Source organism: Ambystoma mexicanum, chromosome 2p (genome assembly GCF_040938575.1).
Source record: "Ambystoma mexicanum isolate Mex_15411 chromosome 2p, UKY_AmexF1_1, whole genome shotgun sequence".
Classification (NCBI taxonomy): Eukaryota; Metazoa; Chordata; class Amphibia; order Caudata; family Ambystomatidae; genus Ambystoma; species Ambystoma mexicanum.
In genome coordinates, this window is record NC_090923.1 from 1,384,718,090 (window position 1) to 1,384,739,729 (window position 21,640).

The window sequence follows — 21,640 nt, forward strand, 5'->3', positions numbered from 1 at the left end:
TTGCTTAGTTACAAGAAGAAAGGAACTTTCTACATTTTTGTTTTGTATATCAGACCCTCCGAAACAAGTGACTTCAGCACGGAAGGCCCTGATTCTGGAACTGCCATTATATCCTCGTACCGCAGACGCCAGAGAGTGTACTTTGCTCAGAGTGAACCGCCTTGCCCCGTACTGAAAACGGGGGAAGGGAGGCCAACAGCCGAAGTATCCTGATTATCATTTTTTAACACTTCTTTGTTTTCGTGAATTACACCCCACACTATTTGTAACTAGTAGTAACAATTGACAATAGGTTTTTCTTAGTATACACCCTTTTATTTGACAAGACTCAACTGGGACTGCATTCTTTATTTTTTGATGGTCATAGCGTGCTCCCATATTAGATTTAGGTTTAGATGGATGGGCGTTTATCACCCCTCTTTAAGAGTTCAAAAAGCACCCTTGAACTGTGGTCACTTGTCTGTCTTCCTTTGATACCATGCCTTTCTTACAAATGCTTTTCAATCAGCAGTGAGTACTTTTCTGTCAGCCAAATTGGACAACTGTGCTGTACGAGAGCCCTAATAGTGCTCTCATTGCTTATTTGTGGTTGCTCAAAATGCAGAAATGAGGGTGATGGTTGAGTTACTGATTGTTCGATTTGAAACGAGTTCTACAATAATTTTGTTTACTTCATTTTTGATCAAGACCTCGATTTAAGGTACCTACCCCGATGTTTGTTTAATTGGATTACAAAGGCCATGATACTTGAATTGATGCAGTATTGCCCAGAAAGACAGCTGGAGTCTCAAGAGAAGGCACAACAGTGTTTCAACGTTGACTGGGTAGTACATGAAAGATATTTTTTTCACTGTTCAAGATGTTTTGTTCTACATACTGCAGACAATGTGATAATTTCTTCACATTTTGGCTTTTATGAATGTAACTAAAACCTGTTTTTGCTGAAAAGCAATGCTTTAGTTCCTGACGGGTCTGTTGCCTTTGTGTTTTGTTGGTGAATAATCCTGGCCCTCCGGGACAAGCAATACCACTGTACAAATGCTAATTAAACACACTAAATAAGGTAGTATCTTGAGATTGTGAAGGAAAACATCAAAGACCAGTCTTTAGAAGAGAATTGGACATACAGTTAAAACTAAATGTATTGGCTGTCCAGTGTTACTCTATTGTCTGAGATTTTACTTCCAGGCGTTAAAAATCAATGACACTTGGGGGGGGGGGGGGGGGGGGAGAAATAACTACACACACATAGCAGCTATAAAACCTGGATTCCTCCAGTTAAAATGACAATGAATCCAGCTCTACCTAGATTCCAAATATCTCATGTTGTTACCAATGCCCTAGTACTGTAGGTTTGACCCTGAATGCATTAGTTATCCAAAGTCTTCCGGGCGATGTCATACAAAAAGCCCAATTAGAGAAAAGGGCTTCATCCCTGTTGCTGTCACCTGCCTATAAGTCAATACAATTTTGTTGGCGTTTTCCCAATATTTGTCTCCTTGTGGGTGGCACAGGGTTGCTATCAAAATACAGGGCATTTGACAAAGGTATCAACATTTAAGGATATGGGTGCCCCACAAACCAGATCAATGCTTTCCGTATCTTGACTGCGCCCAAAGGGTCCCTATGCGGCATAACCATAATCCAGCTATATACAGATTAAAGTTGACTGATGGGACTTGTGCTAAACTAGGGTTTACCTAATCCATTGCATACAGGCACACACCCCCTTTAGTTGGAACACACACTAACACTGCGACAAACCTGGCAGGCCCTTACCTTAGCCCCCATCATTTTAGACTGTTGTAATCTTTATGATGTTTTTAGAAATGTTACTACAACATTGAGCACAGTACAAAAGACATCACTAACTCTTATTCATAGGCCTTAAGATACGCCTGACCGTGTGTTAGGGAGAATTCTCATGTCTGTTCCAATACCCTTCAACCTTCGTGACCCCCTCTTTTGCTGGACTTTAGTACTTTAAATTTTTATCCTGGAGTGAGTGAGACCTTTTTCTCACTCATGTATTTTTGATCTACTTTGGACTGTTTCTTCGTTTTTGCAGTCTTGACAAACTCCTTTTGTATTGTCACACACGGCATTTTCAGTGCAGTGTCACAGAGAAGTCCTTTGGATTTCTCATAAGGTTTAACTACCGTGAAATTGACTATACTTACCTGTTTTTTTGATGTAGGTCCAGCACACAACATCTTATGTGGAAGTTTAGAAAAAAAGTCTTTTTACTCCCGGGTATCTCGGTTGGTTTATCAAAATAATTGTTTCTAACACTGCGGTTAGTATGAAAAAGATTTGTTTATTTGTTGTTTCCTTGTGTGGTTTATTCATAAGAAAAGTTTGTGTTTTGTATAACACTTGTTACAGACTTGTTATGCAAGTTTGGTCAGCCGACACGTGTTTCGACCCATAGGGTCTTTCTCAAGGCATGTACCGAATGCTGTGTGCCCTCAGTGGGGTTCTGTATATGCGGACTGTCCTTATGGCAGTCCTGGCTCCTGTTGGGCTCTGTGTGTTTTGTCCGACGTCCTTGGTGGTATTCTGCTACAGAACCCCACTGAGGGCACACAGCATTCGGTACATGCCTTGAGAAAGACCCTATGGGTCGAAACACGTGTCGGCTGACCAAACTTGCATAACAAGTCTGTAACAAGTGTTATACAAAACACAAACTTTTCTTATGAATAAACCACACAAGGAAACAACAAATAAACAAATCTTTTTCATACTAACCGCAGTGTTAGAAACAATTATTTTGATAAACCAACCGAGATACCCGGGAGTAAAAAGACTTTTCTTCTAAACTACCAAACTGGGGCTTAGGCTAAACCCCAAAACCACTCCTGTGATCTCGCTAGAACTCATCATCGCAATATAAATGGAGCTCAGCACAGGCAGGTTCAAATCCTAGAGCCTCAAACCCACTCCATCTTATGTGGAAGTGCTGGGGGGTTACTTAGTAGCCCCTTTTCCTACGTGCATGTAACATTTTTTGTTACCCTCACTACTTTTTATGGCTAGTGGCAGTGGTTTAATTTTCGTACCATTGTGCGTTTCTACCACGGGCTGAATCCTCAGCTGCAGTAGTGCACCCAAGGGTGCCCATTTCGTCAAAATGGCTCGGTCTTCTTTTTTCGCCATTTCTTGCTTGTGAGTTCTTTCTAGGGTTTTTTTTGCGTGTCAAACCAGGTTTAACCCTTTTGTTTGTTTTGCCTTTGGCAGGCTTCAATGCTGAAACCGCTTCTGGCTCCAGTGTATCTGACAGGGCAGAAAGCGAGGGGGGTGCCTGAAACTCGCTGTCTTTGGTCTCCTTGGTTACCTGAATGCACCCAGTGCTGATTGGCTGGCTGGCCTTGCAGGACAGACACCCTGCTTTGTGAGTGACAGCTAGTCTGTGCATGAATGGGAGAAACCTGCATAAAAGGCGAGGCTTCTTGAACTGAAGACAGTCGACCACTGGACGAAACATCAGACGAAGTAAACTGGAAGAGAAGCTTGCTGCACCCTCCTGGACCGTTCAACTGCCTGGTGAAGCCCTGCTGCAGTGCCAAAGTTCCAATTCCGAATCGACTACTAAGAAGCCCCGGAACGGATGACTTCTTCCCTTGGGTTGTTGGGATCAACTAACCCCAAGACGAACTTTGCGGGAGGTCCTTCCCCCAACTGGCTGTACTACTTTGCTGCTGCTGGAACCGAGTGCCAGGGGTCGAGAAATCCATAGTGGAGTCCATCGTCTTTAAGCTGGATCAGAGCTTCAGGAAGATCCTGAGCACACTCCTGAAGCAAGGGAAGCCCATCAAGTGTAGCTGAAGCTGAAATCGCGACGGGCTGCTGAATTAAAAAGAGCCGGTAGCTGCCGCCCACCTTCAACTGCAGTGCTGGAGTCCTTCAGACGTCCTCCCTCTTGTCCCCACTGTTAGGCAAAGTTGGTATGCAGTGCCCTTTGAAACCACTACACACAACTAGGACTACAGTTCTAAGCAAAACCAACCTTTGGTATAATTCTGTACTACAGTTTTGTGGTAGCGTTGCTGAGAAGGCAGGCTCATCTCAAGAGGGGAATGTGAGCTGTAAGGATGTTACACAGAGGTCTATAATTAAAAGTATTCAAACAAACTCTTACACTCAAGGTTTGTTGGTAAACACTTATTAATTTATTTCACAATCGGTTATAAAACATTCACTAGAAGGAGGCAATCTATATCACACAAAAATATACTTCAATACTTCAGTGTCCGGTTCTGAGGCATTTAAACTACGTTGAAGGAGGAGCAAAATGGCATTCAGAGCGTTTGAACTAGGAGCAAAAAAGCATAGGTTAATAAAAAAGAATGTTAGTTACTTTTCGAGATTGCAGATAGTTTGCGTTCGCCCGAGGAGTCTATTCAATGCAATAGGTTAGGGCCAAAGTCAATGGGCTAATGTCTTGTATAGCATAGGCAGTTGTGGTAGTTAAACAGAAAAGTCTTTGCCAAAGTTCTCAGAAGTGGTTTGTAAAAGAAAGATTCATATGTTGGGTCACAAGCTGACAAGGCCTGCAAGTTGCCAAAGTTTCAAGCATTTTCGCAGTGAGAGGTAAGTTCTCTCGTGGAGTTTTCACAGTACCTTACAATGAAGAAAAAGATGCAGCTGAAGACGTCTGTTCCTGGCAGTTCCTGCAGATCTCGCTGTTCCTGAGCCTCAGTCGTGGGGACAAGAGGGAATACGTCGGGGGACTCCTGCACTGGGACTGGTGACCTGGCAAAGGCAAATCTTCAATTCCGGTAGCTGTAGACAAGTACACAAACTGGTGTCCCTCTCCCTGGTTATTCGGTTTCCTGCAGCACTCTGAGGAAAATACAACCAGCTCCGAGAATGGTATCCAGGTGGCTTAAGGTTCGAGTTGATTGGTCCCACCAACTCAAAGGGAGAAGTCATCCTTGAAGGGCTTCTCTGTCGAGATGAACTTGGCGATTCGGACTAGCAGCAGGGCTTCACCGGGCAAACCAATGGTCCAGGAGTTGCAGCAGCCGTCCTCTTCCCGCTCGTCTTCGGTTCTTTCGTTCCAGTGGTCGACTCTGCCTTCCAAGCCAAGAGAGTTGCCTTTTATCCAGTTTCCTCCCGTTCATTCCAGCCTAGCTGCCACTCACCCAGCACGGAGGCTGTCCTTGCCGGACAGTCAGCCAGCCAATCGTGCCAGAGTGCATTTGCGTCTCCTTGTAGACTAAGCGCAGGGAGTTTCGGGCACTTCCCTCACTTCCTGCCCACCCCAGACACTCGGGCGCCAGAGGCGGTCTTCAGTCCTGAAGCCCGCCAAAGGCGTAGGAACAAAGGGACCAAACCTGGTTTGGCGCGCAGAGACAAACTCTAGAAGGACCTTTCAAAAAAGAATTGCCGACAAAAGAAGACCGGGACCTGTTTAAACAAAGGGGGCTCAGATGCCATCTTGAAAAACATGGCTCCCGCGATTTAACGCTATCGGTGTTAGCGGTCGGGATAAATCATGGTAGTTTGTTGTAAAACCACTGCCACCAGCCATTTCGATAGGAAAGGGTAGCATTTGACTGCTACATGAGTTTCTAGACATAGGGGGATGATAAGTAACCCCTCCAGCACTCTATTGTAATATAGGGTGTTCTGGGTCTAGGAATTTGAAAAGACTAGTAAAGTCAGTTTCACTTAACTTTCTCTGGGAAACAGTAGTTTATCCCAGAGAAGGTATTTAAACCTTGGGACAGCCTAAAAGGCTTCCCCTGTGTCACTGCACTGAGGGTGCTGTGTTATACAAATGAAAAGATGCCGCCTATGGAGTTGTCTAAAACTCCCTAATCAAAGAACACAAGAGTAAAATGCATTCAAAATACACGAGAGGGTGGGAAAAAGGCTCACACACTCCAGGTAAAAAAAATCTCCTCAAAATCCAGCAAAGTTGCTGGGGGTCTCTAGGGTGAAGGGAATTGGCACATTTATGAGAATTCTCCCCAACACCCACAACTGAGACCCAGGATCTGCAAGACTGCAACCAGAACAGCAGCCAGCTGGATGCTCTTCTTCAAACCTAAGGTACTGCCTTGACTAAAGGGGTACTTGCCTCTTTTGTCAGTAGCTTGCATCATCTCAATTGAGACTTGCTGCATTTTGCAGAGATGATTCCAGCTCTGTCCTTCACAAGCCTAACCGCTTGTGACCCAACAGTGATTTTTTTTTTTTTACAGACTCTAAACTTTGTGCAAGGCTTTTGTGCTATCTAAGAAGTGTCTCAGCTCCATAGACATTGTTCAAATTAACTTTGGCTTTTGTGTGGCTCCCTGCAGACTCTTCTGACCCATTGACTTTGATTCCAACTGTCCCTCATAGGTGGTCCATAGCTTTAACTTGTATTGCTGGGAAAGATCTTATCTAGACTTCATTGGGAGATTGAAAAGTGTTCACATGCTCTGAGAACCTTTTAACCTTTTTCCTTCCGTAACCGTTTCTTTTTCGACAACCTCAGAATTGCATTAAGTACAAAAAGTGATACATCAATGCCAACATTGCCCAAGTAATTGAAGTCACCTCAGGATATAGGAAGCTTGTGTGAGGCATCCCAAAAGGGTATCTACTTGCTTATCTTAAATCTGAGGAATTTTTTTTGAAGTACATTTTTATTGTTGCATAATGCCCTTTTTTAAAGAAGGCTCATTTAAAACTGACAGTTAAATAAATAATTATTTTACTAGAAAACCTTGAGTTTAGGTGTTATTTGGATACTTGTAATTGTGAATCTAAGTGTTACATCTCTACAGCTCACATTTACCCCTCTTGAGAGAAGTCTGTCACTCTACCAACTTGTGTAGTACAGACCTATACCAATAGGTGGGTTACCTATTACCAAGAGGACAAGGCTGGTGTTGTCTCACACAGGGTTACTGCATCCAATCTTGCCTAACACCGTGGTCTTAAACATTTCTTTTGATAGACTGTGCTTTTCCTTTAGTCCCCGTTGGCCCATACATAAGATATTCACATATGTTTTTAGCTTATTGTTGTGTGCTGAATGGTGGATGTTTAGCAACTTTTACCTATGGCCATTTATCATTGTTAGTGCTTCAAAGCAAGGGTATTAGAAGCACCACCACTGAAAACATCTCGTTGTTTAAAGACATGGGACCTAATACTGGTTTTCCCTCTCACCTTTTATCCATAGTCTTCTCAGAAGCCTAACACTGCAGAAGCCGACACCTCGAGTGAGTTGGCCAAGAAAAGTAAAGAAGTGTTCAGGAAAGAGGTAAGGAAATGTGAGCATGGCACTATTCTTACTGGCCTGCTGGTGTTTGCAATGTTCTTTGGCTTGCTAATGAGTACAGGGGGTGTGGGAGGTGGAGGGGCAGATGCAAGTGAATTGCCTAAAGAAGACCGGATTTGTGACCATACAACCACGATATGGGGAAATCCTCCAAACCCAGTTCAAAGCATGCATATGTGCATTATGGTTATTTAGGATTGTTTGCTGGGCCAATGTTTTGGTTCAGCAAGAGGTGCATAATAAGGTTTTTGAAGTAAGACTGCATCTTAAGGAATATTGCTCTAGATATATTATTGAGACAGCAGTTCTGTTGAAAGAACAATTAAAAAGAAATCTTAATGAACCTTACACTTTAAGGATGTCTAAAGCGGCCTGTTGCATAGTCTCTCCAATTAACGTCTTCCTATATTCCTTTTTTTTTTTGCTTTATTTAAGTGCATGCCGTTGAATAAACAACTTTTGTACTAGTTTTCATTAGTAAATTCATACTATTGTTACTCAAAGAGGTGATAATTACAATTCATAACTGAACATTAAAACTCTGGGAAGAGAAATATCCCAACTGCAGTCACAAAACCATCACAAAGTTCATAGGGATTCCACCGTCAAAAATGTCATTAATAATCCACAGCCAATTGTCATTTTAAGTCAAGTATATTTGGCATCCGGGAGAATATTAATCATTTTAAGCCACACATGAGCTGCAGAGGCCAGCACACATGATTCTGCTGCAAAGAGCGTACTCTAGAATGGATCCTATTTTAAAATGTCAACTGTTCATGGGGAGATTGCCAGAAACCCCACTACAATCTCAATTTGTCAGTAACTAAATGTTTTCAGTGATTATCGCTCAACATTAATTCCTGGTCCCCCTAGTACAAACAGTATAACTGTCTCTGTAGCCTAAAGAACATGTAAGAATTCACCAGCTTCAAAGTAGGGGACCCACAGTGACCAACACTCCCTGTGCCATCCTGAACACTTCCTTTCTTTTGGCAAGCTCCTTCTTAAACCTCAAGAAAATACTTTTAATACCATTACTTAGCATGATTTTACTCTGGCCCCAGATGATCCTGCCAGCTACAGGCTCACCTGAAACTTGTCCCACCGACAAACATTTTCAAATGGCTGCCGCGATTCAGGTGCAGTACTTAATGGAGAATATCTATCTTAGAAGTCCAAGCAAGTGATCACAAGACCTAGGAGTGGTGCTAATTTCAGTACTGAACTACTATCGAATTTGATCGGGAATTGAAGTAAGAAGTTTTTTTTATTTGAGTAAACTATAGCTTCAGTCCTCAAGTTATGTCTAGGATTATTAGGGGCGTTTCCCCAAAGTTCTCTGGAAAGTAGGACTTGACAAAAACTATCCGTGGTTTGTAGATCCCCCCCCCCCCCCCCCCCCCCAACCCTTAGTATCAGTCGGTACTACTCGTGGAAACTTGGCAGAGTGGCAGAGCAGTCACGCTTATAAGAGGAAGATGTGAGCTGTAGGTGAGTACACTGAACCCAGTTAGTAATGTACATCAAAGAAACACGTACTCAAATGTATATAAAATATATATTTATTATATTTACATAAGAATCACTTTTAAATAATACTTTAAACCAAAACACTTAGAAATACTTTAGAATACTTAACAAAGCCCACTGCTTATTTTGTAGTTTCTCGCGGGTACAGTTGTTACAGCTTTTGATAGTAATGACAGTTCTATCCTATTATCGGGAATAACGTGCACTTGCAAAACTTAGAAGCAATACGTCAAGTAGATTTGCGCTGCAAAACCACATAAGAAAATGGCATTTAGGAAGGAAAATAGTTGGTTAGGGTAATACTCGTAAGGCTTTAGGTTCTAGAGGCGGTTTCTTCCCACAGCAAGTCTTTCTAAGCCCAAAACTCAACCCTAGCTAGAGGCAGTTCAGAGAGGGCTCAAAGTCTTGACAAGCAGCAGAACAACGAAAACTCCTGTGGATATTTTCCAGTCTCTAAGATGCAAGAGGATACAACCAACATTGGAGACCCTGCTAAAGGACTCGTTTAAGGCACACAAGCAGTAGCTTGGGTTAGAGGTAAGAGGGGGTTGCCCTGGATACCTCTATGTGCACTCCAACGCTCTGGAGCGACTTCATTTTAAGGTAAGCAATAATTTGTTTCTCACAGTACCTTTTTGTTTGAAGAAATCTTTGTGGCTGGCTTCTCCTCGGTATGGCAGCACAGTACCCGATCTCTGGATTCCTTGTTCTCATGATGAAAGGCAGGACAATGGACAGTGTCTCTCGGCCGCAGTCTTGAGGGAGGACCTCTGGCACGGATTTCAGCAACTTCTCTGGTCACTATGCAGCTTTGGCGCCTTTTCTGCAGCACCAACAAAGGACGCGGTTCGCCCGGCCAGTCTTCGGTTCCTGAAGTGCTGCACTCTGTTGAGGGGACTTGGACGGGTTGGATTGCGTCTCTGGTGATTCACCTGGAACTCAGCAAAAAATTGGATGGATTCAGCCTTTCCCCAACGATGCACTTCAATTGGGTCAGAAGTCTCCTGGTATTGAGGTTCTGCAGCTCTGTAGAGTCACAGCACCTCGGGAAATGGCTCTGATTAAAGTGTGTCTTGGGACTGGTTGTTGCCACCAGTAAAAGAGAAGGAGTTGACCTCTTTGGAGTTTCTCTGCCGCACAGAAAACAGGGTCGGGACAGCAGTGGTTGCATCAGTGTTGGAAAGGGTCTGCAGGCGTCTCTGCTCTTCTTCTTCAGTAACTTCAGTGGTCGATTTGCCTTTCACCTCAGGAACCTCACCTTTTATACGGTTTCAGCACACACTCCTCTGCAGTCTCTCTCACCAATTTACAGAAAGGGGCGTGTGGCTGTCCCATCGGGACAGGCAGACTCCCACTGCAAGCTGGTTCCATTCGGGCACTCTGGCAGACAAAGAGCAGGGGAGTGAAAAACTCCTCCCCCACTTCCTTCCTGCCCAGATACACTGGTGCCGAGGCGTGGACACCCAAGGGTTCCCACCGAAGGCAAAACACTCACACAAGCCTCCCCTTCCCAAGACGGTAAAAGGGCTGACAAAGAACAACCACGCTAGTAATGGCGAAAAAAGAACAGAGCCACCAAGTTAGTGCTTGGGTGACCCTATTGTGCCTAACTAAGGCTATGAATGCAAATTGGCAGCCAAATGCAATATAGCCTGCAGTAGAAAATCGCACTATTTATTTTGGCACTTGTTAAGTGCACTTATCCCAGGGGCATCTAGGTGCTGGTTACAAGCGTAGTGGTTGCAGATCATTTCTTTAGTTACTTGCGGTTGCATACAGAGTTTAAGATTGCTAACATAAGGTACATTCTTACATTTGTCATGCAACAGGGTTACAGATGTTGCTTAAGGTTACATTTACAGTGGCTATCTTAAGCTGTATTGTAGCAACAGTCTGGTGTCTGCTGCAGGGGCACACAGTGGGGAGCGTGGTGAGGTAGTAAATACGTACGGAGTATCTAGTTCCCTTGATTGAAAAGCCATGTTTTTATGGATTGACCAGAGGGAGGGGTCAGACCTGAAGTCTAGTGGCATGGCATTCCAAAGTTTCGCCGCGACTACTGGGAAGCTGCTACCTCCTGCTTTTAACTGCTTGAAGCATGGGATGTCCAGGCAGGAGGAGTATGCAGCTCTGGTCGGTTTGGAGGACTGGGACGGGTAGCAGGGGGCACTGTTAGCTAGGCACTTGTGTGTAAGGGATAGGATTTTGAATGTTCTGCGCTCTCGTATTGGCAACCAGTGGAGTTTGCATTTGGCTGCCAAGATGTGATCCCTTCTTGGAATGTTGAGTGCTGCTCTTATTGCATTATTTTGAATGATTTGAAGGTTTTTAAAATATTTTTGATATTGGATCCTGAAAATAGGGAGTTTCAATAGTCGATTCTGGAAAGTATTAACGCTCTAGGTAGTGTAACGCAGTTATCGCTAGTTAGGAATGGTCTGCTGGCATTAATCAGTTTGGCTGTGTAGGCTGCTGCCGATGAGATGGCATTGACTTGCCTGGTCATGGTGAGAGAAGAGACTAGATACACAGCTAGTGTTTGACCTCTTTGGATGTGGAAATGGTGTTGCCGTCAATAGTGAAGGATTTATAGTCCTTGGATAGGTTGTTCTGAGATTGGTTGCCAATGGGGAGAATCACGGTTTTGTCGTCATTCAGGCAAAGCTCGTTGTGAGTCATCCAAGCTTGTATTGTTGCAAAGATTTTGTTCAGGGTGTGTGATTGCCTGTGATAGGCAGGAGTATCAGAGTATCATTTGCATAGTTGGTGTAGATGACTCCCAGTTATTCTAGGAGATTGAACAAAGGCTTGGTAAATACATTGTACAGGGTGGGTGAGACGCATGACCCTTGGACTCCACAGTTGACTTGGGCAGGGGGTGCTGCCGCTGAGGCGGAGAAGACCCCCATGGTGCGATGGGACAAGAGCAATTCCACCCATTTTATGGCTTGCTCTGAGAAGTGGGCGTCTGAGGCTAGATGTCTGCAAAGTATTTTATGGTTGACAAGATCAAAGGCTGCCGACAGATCTAGTAGTAGCAGTGTGGCCATGTTACCATTGTCTTTTACTGAGTCCATTTTAAGGTCAAAGAGGGCGGTTTCCATGTAATGGCCTGGACGGAAGCCGGATTGTCCGAGGCCTAGGTGCTTAAGTGTTTCCAGGAATTTTAGTATTTGCAGGTAGGCTATTCTGTCCAATATTTTTCAGGGGGCGGTAGTTTGTGGGGACGTTGGGGCCTAGGGTGGGTTTTTCGAGGAGTGGGAGTACAGAGGCCTCTTTGAGATTTTCCGGTACTTTACTTGAGGCGAATGAAAATCAATGTTGTGGTAAAAGGGGCCAGATCTTCAGCCGAGTCTTTTATGAGGGATGCTGGTCATATGTTTCCTTGACATTTGGATGGTTTTATTCCACTGATGGTTTTGATGGTGGTTACAGGGTGAATTTGAATTTCCGGAGAGATCGGCATCGGGTGGGTTGAACCTGGTCATTGTAGTTAGAAGGCGCTAACTTGGGTTTCTTAGTATTAATTTTGTTTTGGAGAGTGGCGACTTTGCCCAAAAGGGCTTCTTGGATGTTGATGCACCATTGTGAGTCTTTCGTGCAGTGGTCAGGGGCTGGGTTGCTGGGTATTCTAACTCCTGTAAGATCAGGAAGAGTTATCTGGGCTCCGATTTGGCTTCCAGGATTCTTTGGTTGCAAGAGTAACTTGGAGGATAGATTTTTTGTAAATTAAGGCCGATGTGTCAAATTGTTGCTTGTTGGCGTGCGAGGGGGTTCTTTTCCAGGTGTTTTTGGCTGTTCTTTCATCAAGGCGCAGGGCTTTGAGTAGGGGGGTGTACCAAGAGTTGTGGTGGGTTTGCGTGTGCCCAATTTTCTGGGCCAATTTTATTGATGGCATCGAGGATGGTGGTGCTGTACAGTGTGACCATATCCTTCGGGTTAAGATAGCAGGAGGTGGGGGGGTGAGGTAAGAGGTTTAATAAGTGGGAGTAGGTTGTCGGGAGTGAGGTTGCGAGGATTCCTTGATAAGGTGGACTAGAAGAGATAGGGAGTGCTCATATCTTGTGAGATGTCATCGATGGTGAAGAGTATGAGATTGTGGTCTGACTACGGGCGTGTAGTGTTGGATATGATGGTCGTGTTGCAGTCTGCCAGCCAGTCTAGAGTGTGACCTTTGTCGTGCATAGGGCTAGTTATTCGTTGTCGGAAATGTTGTGTCTCTAGCGAGTGCCTGTGCATCTGCAGAGTTGTTTAGGCCGAGATTGAAGTATCCTATGATGATTTTGGACGAGGGTTTGGTGTTGGCCAATAGGAGTTGAGAGATATCCTCCTTGAAAGAATGCAGTGGTCCTGAAGAGCGATAGATGATGTGCAAGTTGAGGATGGAGTTTGGGGATAGCGAAATCTTGACAGTGCACTCGAGTGAATTTCTGCGTTGATTATAGCCCTACATGGTAGGTTATTTTTTCGTGATGAGGGCTATCCCACCTCCTTTGGAAGTGTCCCTGTCTTTCCTAAGGAAAGTGTAGCCTTCCGGGAGGGCCAGGGAGTGTGTGGGCCGGCTGCGGGGTGCAACCAGGAAGTCCAAGTTGTTGGTGGAGATGGTATCCGCAATGTCCAGAGCGTGGTCTGAGTGATCTGGCATTAATTAGGGCACCTTTTAGCTGAGTACTTGCGACGCCTGAGAGGATAGGGGTTTGGGCTTGCCAGTTTAGATCCTGGGGGTAGTTGACATGCTCGGATCATGTGGGTAGGCGGGCTGGGTGCGATCAACTTTTTGTGCATGGATGTGTTAGTTTGTGACCTCTTCTTTTCCTCAGGATCCTTCCCATCCCCTCTGAAGCACTCCCTTGTGCATCCTCTCCTCAAGAAACCCACAGCTGATCCTTCTTGTCTGGCTAACTATCGCCCAATTTCCATTACTCCCTTCTTGGGTAAACTCCTAGAGAAGCTGGCCATCTCTCAGCTTAACCTTCATTCTGATTCTGTGGGCTCTCTCCATGACCACCAATCTGGCTTCAGGGTTTAGGTCGATTATACCGCGAACAAATGATCGTAATGACCAAAAGTTCTAAAAATGCTACCACCAAAGGTTTGAACACCAAAAGTTTGTACCTTTTGGTGGTAGCATTGCAGGTAAGTATAATAAAAATAAGACTGGGGGGGGTGTCCCCCACAACACCCCGCTCACTATACTGTGTGGTATAGTGAGCGGGGTGTTGCGAGGGACACCCCTGCAGCACACCCGTAAAAAAAAAGAAAAAAAAGTGGGCTGCGGTGGTGACCCCGCAACACCCCGCTCACTATACTTCTCAGTATAGTGAGCGGGGGTTGCGGGGGACTACACCTGCAGCCCTCGTAGTACGTGTGTTCGCATGAGAAAGGTGCAAACATTTGGTAGTTCACACCTTTCTCATGCGAACATTCTGACCGCGGCCAAATCAGCCACGGTCGGATCACTCGGATTCGGCTTCAGAGCTGCCAGAAGCATGGAAACTGCTCTCCTGAACATCCGTGAAGACCTGCTCTCCAAACTTGACTCTAGCATTCCCTCTGTCCTCATCCTACTCGATCTCTCTTCTGCCTTCGATACGGTCAACCATATCACCCTGCTCAACCGTCTGTGACAACCTGGGTATCACTGATCAGACTCTGGCCTGGCTGACCTCTTTCCTCTGATCGACCCTTCTAGGTCCAACTTGGGTCCTTCCTATCATCTATCTCCCTCTCTACTTGTGGTGTTCCCCAGGGGTCTAACCTCTCGCCCTGGCTTTTCAACCAATACCTGGTGTTGGGGAGAATTCTCAAAAATGTGGCAATTCCCTCTGCCTCGGAGAACCCTAGCAACTTTGCTGGATTTAGATTTTTTTAAACCTGGAGAGAGTGAGACCCTTTTTCCCACTCTCTCATGTATTTTAATGTGATTTCTGTACTCTGTTTCTCTTTTGGTTGTGGAGTCTGACAAACTCCATAGGCATCATCTTTTACATTGTGGCACACAGCACCTTTAGTGCAGTGACACAGGGAATTATCTTAAATTTCCCCATGGTTTAAATACCTTCTCTGGGATAAACGACTGTTTCCCAGAGCAGTAAAGTGAAATTGACTTTACTTACATTTGTAACTTTCTAGACCTAGCACACCCTATCTTACAATAGGGTGCTGGAGGGGTTACCTCGTATCCCCTTTGTCTAACTTCTCATGTAACAATTTTATGTTACCCTTTCCTCACTGAATGGCTGGTGGCAGTGGTTTCGTTTTTACTACCGTGGTGTGCATTTACCGCAGGCTGCGTTCGCAGCTGCAGTAAAGCACCCAGGGTGCCATTTTTGTCAAAATGTCCCCGGTCTTCTTTTTTCGCCATTTCTTTGTGGAAAGGTCCTTCTTGAGATTTACTCTGCACACCAAACCAGGTTTGGCCCCTTTGTGTGTTTTTGCCTTTGGCGGGATTCACAAGTGAAGCCCGCCTCTGGCTCCAGGGTGTCTGGGGTAGGCAGGAAGTGAGGGAGGTACCCGCAACCCCCTGTGCTTTGTCTCCTAGGAGACCCAAATGCACTCTGATGATTGGCTGACTGTCCGGCAAGGACAGCCACCCTGCTGGGTGAGTGACAACTAGGCTGGAATGAAAGGGAGAGAATTGTATAAAAGGCAAGTCTTTTGGCTTGGAAGGCAGTCGACCACTGGACGAAGGAACCGAAGAAGAACTTGAAGAGGAGGACGCCTGCTGCAACTAGCCCTGCTGCAGTGCTGAAACGCCAAGTTCTCATTGACAGTGAAGCCCCTGCAAGGAAGACTTCTCCCCTTGAGTTGGTTGGACCAATCAACTCCAAAATAAGCCACCTGGACATCCATCTCGGAGCTGGATGAATTTCCAGAGAGTTGCTGCTGGAAAACATAGAGCCAGGGAGAGGAACACCAGTTTGTGTGTGTTGCTTTTAAGTTGTGGTAGCACAAAAACAACGGTTTTATAGGAAAATGTTTAATTCATCAGATTTTCTAAAGCAAAGAACTGGGGGTTACAGATCCTCAAACTCAAGTGCAAGGGGTGACAAGAGAGTGGCAAATCCAATTGGGTTGGTACATAGCTGTCCAGAACTGAGGATTAGATTCTGTAGCTGTGTGGTGGTGATACGACCTGGATTAGGTCAACTGTTCATATTCCGTTTCCCTTGTGGATATTTTAATTATTCCCGTGGGTCACAGAGAGTCAGAAATACTTGAGGTCCAACAATTGGAAATGCACAGACTAAAAAAGGCCAAGGGGCCAAGTGGTGAGGGGAAGCTCTTCTAAAAATTGCACACACTTGCCATCTGGGTGTGCGCAGGAACGGTTGTTATCTCACAATATCTTTTTCCTTTAAGTGGAGATATTTGATGAAGGTCATGAGAGCCCTCATGACCTGTGGGGTCGACCGGTTTCAATGACACTCATTATTAAGGCCATCTTCATCAAGACCGTCATTCCATAGGGGGGTTAATCCAAAAGTTTCAGAGTGTCTGAAACAGAGACAAGCTCCTCCTGTAGGGGTACAGAAGGAGGGGGGGGAGACAAAACATGGGGAATGACCAGTGTGAAATACAATGGGGGGCAAGGGCTGAACAAATCTGGCCTTAAAGAAAACGGGGGCAGAGTGAACTAAACCTTACCCAAGGAGGAAGAGGATCGGTATAAATCTAGTCCCAATACAATGGAGGTGAACGTTACAGAAAAAATACTGGTGCCTCATCAATGGGGGGGGGGAGAACATGTGGGGGGGGAGGGGTGGGGTGGAGGGACCCAATCACTAATGGGAGCGTGCTGGGTGGCTCATGTGCAAAGAAAAAGACAAGGAGCCGTGGATACCTCTTTGCACAGTGTGTGTGCTGAAGGAGGTCTGTCACAGGCTGGCTGATCACTCTGGAAAAAAGAGTTAAGTAAATCTGTCACTATCAGGCTTAAAAAGGATGCAAGCTGCGTCTGAATGACGTCGGCAGGCGTCTTGGCAACGTCTTGTGGTGAGCGGTGTAGGCCCGCACAGAAGTGACGTGCCCAAGCGCCTCTAGAGAGGTGCGGAAAACACGTGAGAACAGCTGATGGTTACGATGGGATGGTCCGACGACTTATTCCATATCCCTCCCTCCCTACCTTCCCCGCTACAGAATTTCTTATGCGATTGCGGCTTAAGTTTCCGCAAGGCTTTGTGTGTCAGACTGGCAGAAGGCTGGTGGCACACGTTCTGGGAAAAAACTACAACTGAGGCTACGGGCGTTGTGCGTCCTACTCACCACATCGGATGACATCGGCCGTCGGAGGAGGTCCTCGAGGACGGCGCATCGACGCAGACGCCGAAAATTTTCCAGAGCAGCACAGCTGTGGTGATTACTGTCATAGATATGGAATACGTCATCGGACCATCCCATCGAAAGAACGTTACCAGTTAAGAGTAACTTGTTCCTTGTTATTCTGTTCTGGAGCCTGCATCGAAAAAATCTGCGGTTCTCCGTGGGACAGAGCACTTCCAGTTTTGTGTGCTTCTGTTTGGTCTCAGCTTGGCACAGTGTCTTTACGAAGATGTTGGTGATTGCAGCATTCCTCAGACTGCAGGGAGTTCATGTATATCCATACTTGTACGATAGGCTCCAGCGCATTCTTTACCCACCGGCCGCTACAGCCAATCTTGAGTCACTCCTTCAGCTCCTGTTCCATCTTGGGATGTAGGTGAAGTGGCGGAAATCGTTGATGACGGTCACGCAATACCTGATCTTTCTGGGTTTCCATTGGGATACTGTCAGTACCAGAGTGTTACTGACAGAGGACAGGATTCTGGACTTTTTCACCACGTGCCAGCTCTTCCTACAGTCCTCTCGCATGTCTGCTTGGTGGTTACAGAGACACCTGGGCCTCATGGCCTCTTGCGTGTTAGCTGTACCTCTTGCACGCCTGAAAATGGGGCGCACTCGGCTTACTCTTCGGAGCTTCTTGTCCCAGGCTACGGAACCAGATTCCAAGATGATTCCAGTGACATCCTGCATGCCAGCCGATCTTCAATGGTGGTCATCCGCCCGCAACCTTTCAGTGGGGACCTCCTTCCAGGAGCCCTGCCGACAAGTAACAGTTACTACAGACTCCTCCCTTTTGGGGTGCGGAGCGACACTGCGTCACCTCGAGGTGTATGATTTGAGGACGCCTTAATACAGGCGGTTCCATATCAATTTACCTGGAGCTCCTGGCCATTTTTCTGGCGCTCAAAGCTTTTCAACCCTCTATCACCAACAGTGTGATTCAAATTTCCACGGACAATTCTTTAGCAATCTTCTACATCAGCAAACAGGGGGGCACCAGGTCTCCCCTCTTGGTGGACCTTGCTGTCCAAATTTGGAATTGGGCTATGCAACACAATGTCTGGTTCCAAGCTGTGCACATTCCGGGTCACATCAATGTGGCTGCAGACTCCCTCAGCTGCCATTCTGCAGCGAGTTAAGAGGGGGAGTTGAGCACCGATGTTCTCACCAAGATCTTTCAGCAATGGAGTACTCCAGAGGTGGACCCCTTTGTGACAACTTTGAACAGGAAACTTCCTCTTTATGCTTCCAGGGACGGGCTTGGAGTGTCTTCCCTCCTTTGCCACTGATTCATTGGTCACTTTGGAAACGCGGGAGTGCATGGAACTGCACTCTCCTCTTCATAGCTCCTTGGTGGTCAGCCAGGTTCTGTTTTTTTGTGGAACTGCAGCACCTGTAGGTGTCCTCTCTGATTAGGTTGCTTCAGATTCCCTACCTTCACCAGAGCAATCACTAGTTGTGGTGCCCCTCCCCACAATTGTTCAGCTTGGCGGCCCGTTGCCCGAGTTATGATCATTAGTGCAGTTCAACCGCTCCGAGGACAACATGAGTAGAATTCAAGCGGCAAGAAAGCCCTCTACAAGAGCTCAATACAGGAGCAAGTGGCTCAGTTTTTGCCATTGGTGTCTAGCCAAAGAGCTTGATCCCATGCATGCTTCTATTGACACCGTTGTGTCCTTTGTATCTGATCTTGCAGCCTCTGTCATACATGTCTTATCGTGCAGAGCGTATTTGTCTGCCATTGCGGCTTACCAGTCTACAGACAGCTGCTCATTTTCGCTGGCTAATCCAGTCGTAAAAAGACACCTTGCAGGTCTTCATCTTTTTCCGCCAGTTTGAGCTCCTCACCCCAAATGGGATCTGAATGTGGTCCTCACTGCGTTATGCAATAAGCCTTTAGAACCCATGGCCACTACCGAACTCAAGTACTTGTCTTGGAAGGTGGCCTCCTTGATTGCGGTAACCTCTGCAAGACGAATAAGTGAGCTTCAGGCCCTTTATGTGGAACTTCCGTTCCTAACTTTCCATAAGGATATGGTTGTGCTTCTCACTCACCCTTCCTTCCTAAAGTGGTTTCTAAATTTCCCTTGAACCAGTCAATATCTTTACTGGTCTTCTTCCCGAACCCGGTCTTGGATGCTGAGGGTCCTGCACAACCTAGACGTCAGATGGGCTCTGAAGTTATTCACTCGGTATGACTAGTGAACTAAGAAGCTCTTCACAACTCTGTTGCGTTTGGTGACCCAAAGGGTAAACCAGCCTCACAAGCAACCATCTGCAGCTGGATAGCTTCTTGTGTTTCCAAGGCCTACAAGATTCAAGGCATTCAACCAGCAAAGGGCATGCATGCACATCTGGACCGGGGAAAAGCAGCGATGTTGCCTTCCAAAAGTACATCCCTTGGGAGTCCATTGCCAAGGCGGCTATGTGGGCCTCCCCATTAGCTTTTTGCAAACATTACTGTCTCGACCTGAGCTTGCGGGCTGATGCCCAATTTGGCCAGGCAGTTCTTAAGAATTTGTTTCAATAAGGGAAATGTCCATCCACCAGTAATACCTATAGTCAGTGCTTGGGAATCTCCCACAAGTATGGAGGAAAGGGGATGCGACGTAGCAGTATGACAAAATTACTCACCTTAGTGACTACCATACTCCTAGTCCCTTTCCTACATACGCCAGCGCGCCATCCCGTCTAAAATGTATCCTCTATTGTTGCTTAAATGGTCTTAGACCTGGTGATGGAAAAGGACTGAAGGGTGATGCGCTGGCGGAACTCGGGAAAGCAGGGCTACGGTCACGTGCCGTGGTCCTGCGTAAAAATAAAAGACAAAGTACATTTTGTGTTTCTGTTAAAAAGTGCTGTGGTCCCGTCTCGAAGGACAAAATGTCCCACGAGTATTTTGAGAAAGGGGACTATGGACTAGGAGAAAGGAAGTCACTACGGTGAGTAACTTTGTCACTACTTTAAATGGCTGGTGGCAGTGGTTTAATTTTCCTACCATTGTGCTTTTCTACCGCAGGCTGAACCCTCAGCTGCAGTACAGCACCCATGGGTGACCATTTTTTCAAATTGGCTCCGGTCTTCTTTTTTTGCCATTTTGTGAGGTCTTTCTTGCGTTTTACTATGTGTCGAACCAGATTCCAGCCCTTTGTTTGTCTTGCCTTTGGCAGGCTTCAGTGTGTCTGGAAGGACAGGATGTGAGGGAGGGTCCTTTGTCTCTAGGAATGCCTGAATGCAACTAGTCCCGATTGGCTGGCTGGCTGTCCTTCCTTTCAGAACATCCACCCTGCTGTGTGATTGACAGCCTAGGTTGTGCATGAATGGGAGAAACCTGCTTAAACGGCAACGGTTTTGGGACTAGAGGCAGAGTCGAACACTGGGAAACACCCGATGAAGAAACCGTGAACTAAGCGGTGACGAATCCGGCTAGAAGCTCGATGAGTCTCCCAAGGATCCTCCAGAAGCAGGACGACCATATCCCGAGTCCCCTAACCAGAGTAACATTTTCTGTCTGATTCAGTGCAAACTTACTTGTCTAATGCTGTGTACGGTCGTTGCCAGTCCACCAGCATCTCTGCGTACCAGCAACAAGGGTTGCCCTTGACAGCAAGACGCTGGGACCCCCGGCTCCCTCATGCACTGATGCGTCATCGCGTCTAAGCGGGGTGACGTGCCGAGATCCTAGCTGGTGATGACGGGAGTTGTAGTGAAGATATGTGATACTGTTTGCAGACGGATAAACACGAGACGTTTTCCTATGCATGAATACCTCTGGTGATCATGCTCACGGAGACGAAGAATGCAATATATATGTATATCATGCTAAATGTCTGCAGTGTAGGTGCGTCCTGTAGTGATCGTGGTACATGTTCTTGTGCGTCCTGAATCTATACATGCAGCGCTTGCTGGTAATGGAATGTACAGAGCTGTTGAGCAATCCCAAAAAAACACACCATAGGACAAGGACATCCCTGAGAGGACTGTTCAATGTCACTTTAGTGACCCCTTCCCCAGCTGATGCTGAGTCGGAGGAACAGCCAAATTCTGTGGATTCCGCTACTGGCGACGCAGAGCTGGAAGAAAACCTTCCGTGCGTTGGAGATCTGGTTCCTAGAGACCATCCTAAACTGCAGACTTTACTTGCAGAAGGTGGACCCTCTACGGCAGACTTCAGCTGAGGACAAGAGTGTCCCTCTCTAGAAGGTCTGCGCAAGCAGACAGCTTCCGAGCCTGAGGTACAAGAGCCAGGGAAACGTAGGCTTTACTGGGCGGATGGCCTCCTCTAATTTGAACCTACTGAATCTACCCCAGGGGACTACCGGAGACTGGTAGTGCCCCAGGAGGTGAGATAAAGGTTCCTACAGTTGGCACTTGAGAAACCTTAGGTTGGTCACTTGCGTTTCAAGAGGACCAAAGAGAGGCTATCTCTGTACCTCTACTGGCCCAAGATGGGGGCTGGTGTAGTTAAATTCTTCAGGAGCTGCCACACTTGTCAGACGTCTG

General features: G+C 46.2%; 1 protein-coding gene across 3 annotated transcripts in view; it reads left to right on the forward strand.

Annotated features, from left to right (window-relative positions):
• Positions 1–21,640, forward strand: part of SETD2 (SET domain containing 2, histone lysine methyltransferase) — a 1,465,157-nt gene that overhangs the window by 1,368,335 nt on the left and 75,182 nt on the right. For all 3 annotated transcript variants that reach the window (XM_069645793.1, XM_069645791.1, XM_069645792.1), the window contains one exon: positions 7,184–7,264. In XM_069645793.1, the coding sequence (XP_069501894.1) occupies positions 7,184–7,264 (81 nt within the window). The remainder of the gene's footprint in view (positions 1–7,183; positions 7,265–21,640) is intronic.